The sequence below is a fragment of the Salmo salar genome, unplaced genomic scaffold (genome assembly GCF_905237065.1).
Source record: "Salmo salar unplaced genomic scaffold, Ssal_v3.1, whole genome shotgun sequence".
NCBI lineage: Eukaryota > Metazoa > Chordata > Actinopteri > Salmoniformes > Salmonidae > Salmo > Salmo salar.
The window spans coordinates 207,501-212,500 of NW_025549165.1; the positions used below are offsets into that span (position 1 = coordinate 207,501).

Consider the following 5,000-nt stretch of genomic DNA (forward strand, 5'->3'; position numbering starts at 1 on the left):
TGTGTGTGTGTGTGTGTGTGTGTGTGTGTGTGTGTGTGTGTGTGTGTGTGTGTGTGTCTGTATGTGTGTGTGTGTGTGTGTGTGTGTGTGTGTGTGTGTGTGTGTGTGTGTGTGTGTGTGTGTGTGTGTGTGTGTGTGTGTGTGTGCTGTGTGTGTGTGTGTGTGTGTGTGTGTGTGTGTGTGTGTGTGTGTGTGTGTGTGTGTGTGTGTGTGTGTGTGTGTGTGTGTGTGTGTGTGTGTGTGTGTGTGTGTGTGTGTGTGTGTGTGTGTGTGTGTGTGTGTGACTGACCTGTACATGAGGATGATGACCAGCACCACTAGGACCACCACAGCAGCCCCTGCAGCCAGTCCCACCTGGGCAGCCAGAGGGACAGGTGAGAGGCCTTCCGTATCATACTGCACTGTTCCCAGGTCTACGTTCAGCTTCCCCATTACCACCTAGAGAGAGGGAGAGAGAGACGTGGGAGGGGGAGAAAGAAGAGGGGAGAGAGGGAGAGAGAGAGTGACAGGGGAGAGAGGGAGAGAGGGAGGGAGGGGAGAGAGGGAAAGAGAGAGTGACAGGGGAGAAAGGGAGAGAGAGGGGAGGGGAGGGGAGAGAGGGAGAGAGAGAGTGACAGGGGAGAAAGGGAGAGAGAGGGGAGGGAGGGGAGAGAGGGAAAGAGAGAGTGACAGGGGAGAAAGGGAGAGGGAAAGAGGGTAAAGAGAGGGAGAAAGAGGGGAGGGGAGAGAGGGAAAGGGGGGAGAGAGGGAGAGAGAGGGGAGGGAGAGAGAGAGGGAGAGAGAGGGAGGGGAGAGAGGGAGAAACGGAGAGAGAGAGTGACAGGGGAGAGAGGGAGAGAGAGGGGAGGGGAGAGAGGGAGAAACGGGAGAGAGGGAGAGAGAGAGTGACAGGGGAGAGAGGGAGAGAGGGAGAGGGGAGAGAGGGAGAAACGGGAGAGAGGGAGAGAGAGAGTGACAGGGAGAGAGGGAGAGAGAGAGTGACAGGGGAGAGAGGGAGAGAGAGGGGAAGGGAGGGGAGAGAGGGAAAGAAGGTGAAAGAGAGGGGAGAGAGAGAGGCAGAGAGATACGGAGGAAGAGGAGGGGAGAGGAGGCACAGATACATATAAACATCCTCAATCATTAAATAATTGCATCATGTCATTCCAGTTCCTGGTGTGGAGATGGTTGAGGAACACAGCTCTAGAATAACCATGCTGTAGGAAGCAGTGATGTAGTACTGCAACACTATCAGGAGATAACAATCCAAAGGCTGGGCAGCTCTACAAGACAGTACAGTACTGACCGTGTGTGTGTGTGTGTGTGTGTGTGTGTGTGTGTACAAACCCTCAGGCTGGGCAGTTGGTTGGTCCCTAGACTGTCTGGCTGTTTCTCAGGTGGTTCACAGTACAGGTGAGTGCTGTCTAGAGTCTTGACCTCACACTCCTGGTCACCTAACCTGGCTACCACCTCATCACGAGTCATGGCACGCGTCAGGTCCTTACCCTGGGACGGACAGACAGCCATTAGTCATCAGAGGTCAAAGGTCCTTGACTGGAGCAAGATATACACAGGTCAGTAAATTAACAACATATTCTTATTTAAAACGACGATCTGAAATACAGTAGGATTCACCTCTGACAGGTTACCGTGTCGGACAGAGAAGCTGCTGTAACGTTAGGATTCACCTCTGACAGGTTACCGTGTCGGACAGAGAAGCTGCTGTAACGTTAGGATTCACCTCTTAACAGGTTACCGTGTCGGACAGAGAAGCTGCTGTAACGTTAGGATTCACCTCTGACAGGTTACCGTGTCGGACAGAGAAGCTGCTGTAACGTTAGGATTCACCTCTAACAGGTTACCGTGTCGGACAGAGAAGCTGCTGTAACGTTAGGATTCACCTCTAACAGGTTACCGTGTCGGACAGAGAAGCTGCTGTAACGTTAGGATTCACCTCTAACAGGTTACCGTGTCGGACAGAGAAGCTGCTGTAACGTTAGGATTCACCTCTAACATGTTACCGTGTCGGACAGAGAAGCTGCTGTAACGTTAGGATTCACCTCTGACAGGTTACCGTGTCGGACAGAGAAGCTGCTGTAACGTTAGGATTCACCTCTGACAGGTTACCGTGTCGGACAGAGAAGCTGCTGTAACGTTAGGATTCACCTCTGACAGGTTACCGTGTCGGACAGAGAAGCTGCTGTAACGTTAGGATTCACCTCTAACAGGTTACCGTGTCGGACAGAGAAGCTGCTGTAACGTTAGGATTCACCTCTTAACAGGTTACCGTGTCGGACAGAGAAGCTGCTGTAACGTTAGGATTCACCTCTAACAGGTTACCGTGTCGGACAGAGAAGCTGCTGTAACGTTAGGATTCACCTCTGACAGGTTACCGTGTCGGACAGAGAAGCTGCTGTAACGTTAGGATTCACCTCTGACAGGTTACCGTGTCGGACAGAGAAGCTGCTGTAACGTTAGGATTCACCTCTAACAGGTTACCGTGTCGGACAGAGAAGCTGCTGTAACGTTAGGATTCACCTCTAACAGGTTACCGTGTCGGACAGAGAAGCTGCTGTAACGTTAGGATTCACCTCTAACAGGTTACCGTGTCGGACAGAGAAGCTGCTGTAACGTTAGGATTCACCTCTTAACAGGTTACCGTGTCGGACAGAGAAGCTGCTGTAACGTTAGGATTCACCTCTTAACAGGTTACCGTGTCGGACAGAGAAGCTGCTGTAACGTTAGGATTCACCTCTAACAGGTTACCGTGTCGGACAGAGAAGCTGCTGTAACGTTAGGATTCACCTCTAACAGGTTACCGTGTCGGACAGAGAAGCTGCTGTAACGTTAGGATTCACCTCTTAACAGGTTACCGTGTCGGACAGAGAAGCTGCTGTAACGTTAGGATTCACCTCTTAACAGGTTACCGTGTCGGACAGAGAAGCTGCTGTAACGTTAGGATTCACCTCTAACAGGTTACCGTGTCGGACAGAGAAGCTGCTGTAACGTTAGGATTCACCTCTTAACAGGTTACCGTGTCGGACAGAGAAGCTGCTGTAACGTTAGGATTCACCTCTTAACAGGTTACCGTGTCGGACAGAGAAGCTGCTGTAACGTTAGGATTCACCTCTAACAGGTTACCGTGTCGGACAGAGAAGCTGCTGTAACGTTAGGATTCACCTCTGACAGGTTACCGTGTCGGACAGAGAAGCTGCTGTAACGTTAGGATTCACCTCTTAACAGGTTACCGTGTCGGACAGAGAAGCTGCTGTAACGTTAGGATTCACCTCTAACAGGTTACCGTGTCGGACAGAGAAGCTGCTGTAACGTTAGGATTCACCTCTTAACAGGTTACCGTGTCGGACAGAGAAGCTGCTGTAACGTTAGGATTCACCTCTAACAGGTTACCGTGTCGGACAGAGAAGCTGCTGTAACGTTAGGATTCACCTCTAACAGGTTACCGTGTCGGACAGAGAAGCTGCTGTAACGTTAGGATTCACCTCTAACAGGTTACCGTGTCGGACAGAGAAGCTGCTGTAACGTTAGGATTCACCTCTTAACAGGTTACCGTGTCGGACAGAGAAGCTGCTGTAACGTTAGGATTCACCTCTAACAGGTTACCGTGTCGGACAGAGAAGCTGCTGTAACGTTAGGATTCACCTCTTAACAGGTTACCGTGTCGGACAGAGAAGCTGCTGTAACGTTAGGATTCACCTCTGACAGGTTACCGTGTCGGACAGAGAAGCTGCTGTAACGTTAGGATTCACCTCTGACAGGTTACCGTGTCGGACAGAGAAGCTGCTGTAACGTTAGGATTCACCTCTGACAGGTTACCGTGTCGGACAGAGAAGCTGCTGTAACGTTAGGATTCACCTCTTAACAGGTTACCGTGTCGGACAGAGAAGCTGCTGTAACGTTAGGATTCACCTCTGACAGGTTACCGTGTCGGACAGAGAAGCTGCTGTAACGTTAGGATTCACCTCTTAACAGGTTACCGTGTCGGACAGAGAAGCTGCTGTAACGTTAGGATTCACCTCTTAACAGGTTACCGTGTCGGACAGAGAAGCTGCTGTAACGTTAGGATTCACCTCTAACAGGTTACCGTGTCGGACAGAGAAGCTGCTGTAACGTTAGGATTCACCTCTTAACAGGTTACCGTGTCGGACAGAGAAGCTGCTGTAACGTTAGGATTCACCTCTTAACAGGTTACCGTGTCGGACAGAGAAGCTGCTGTAACGTTAGGATTCACCTCTAACAGGTTACCGTGTCGGACAGAGAAGCTGCTGTAACGTTAGGATTCACCTCTGACAGGTTACCGTGTCGGACAGAGAAGCTGCTGTAACGTTAGGATTCACCTCTTAACAGGTTACCGTGTCGGACAGAGAAGCTGCTGTAACGTTAGGATTCACCTCTAACAGGTTACCGTGTCGGACAGAGAAGCTGCTGTAACGTTAGGATTCACCTCTTAACAGGTTACCGTGTCGGACAGAGAAGCTGCTGTAACGTTAGGATTCACCTCTAACAGGTTACCGTGTCGGACAGAGAAGCTGCTGTAACGTTAGGATTCACCTCTTAACAGGTTACCGTGTCGGACAGAGAAGCTGCTGTAACGTTAGGATTCACCTCTGACAGGTTACCGTGTCGGACAGAGAAGCTGCTGTAACGTTAGGATTCACCTCTAACAGGTTACCGTGTCGGACAGAGAAGCTGCTGTAACGTTAGGATTCACCTCTTAACAGGTTACCGTGTCGGACAGAGAAGCTGCTGTAACGTTAGGATTCACCTCTTAACAGGTTACCGTGTCGGACAGAGAAGCTGCTGTAACGTTAGGATTCACCTCTGACAGGTTACCGTGTCGGACAGAGAAGCTGCTGTAACGTTAGGATTCCCCTCTAACAGGTTACCGTGTCGGACAGAGAAGCTGCTGTAACGTTAGGATTCACCTCTACAGCGATGACCCCTCCAGGTTTGAAGCGGTAGGGTGTATCCGGGTCGTCTCTGTTCAGAGCGAACAGCTCGGGGTT

The 5,000-nt window shown here is 50.8% G+C and overlaps 1 protein-coding gene across 1 annotated transcript in view; it reads right to left on the reverse strand.

Moving 5' to 3' along the window:
* The window catches only part of LOC106590801 (plexin-B3), a gene marked incomplete at its 5' end in the record, with an annotated part of 87,053 nt that overhangs the window by 34,429 nt on the left and 47,624 nt on the right, over nucleotides 1-5,000 (reverse strand). The window contains 3 exon segments of the mRNA XM_045713070.1: nucleotides 290-438; nucleotides 1,324-1,482; nucleotides 4,920-5,000. The exon segment at nucleotides 4,920-5,000 is cut by the window's right edge and continues 33 nt beyond it. Of these exon segments, the coding sequence (XP_045569026.1) occupies nucleotides 290-438; nucleotides 1,324-1,482; nucleotides 4,920-5,000 (389 nt within the window).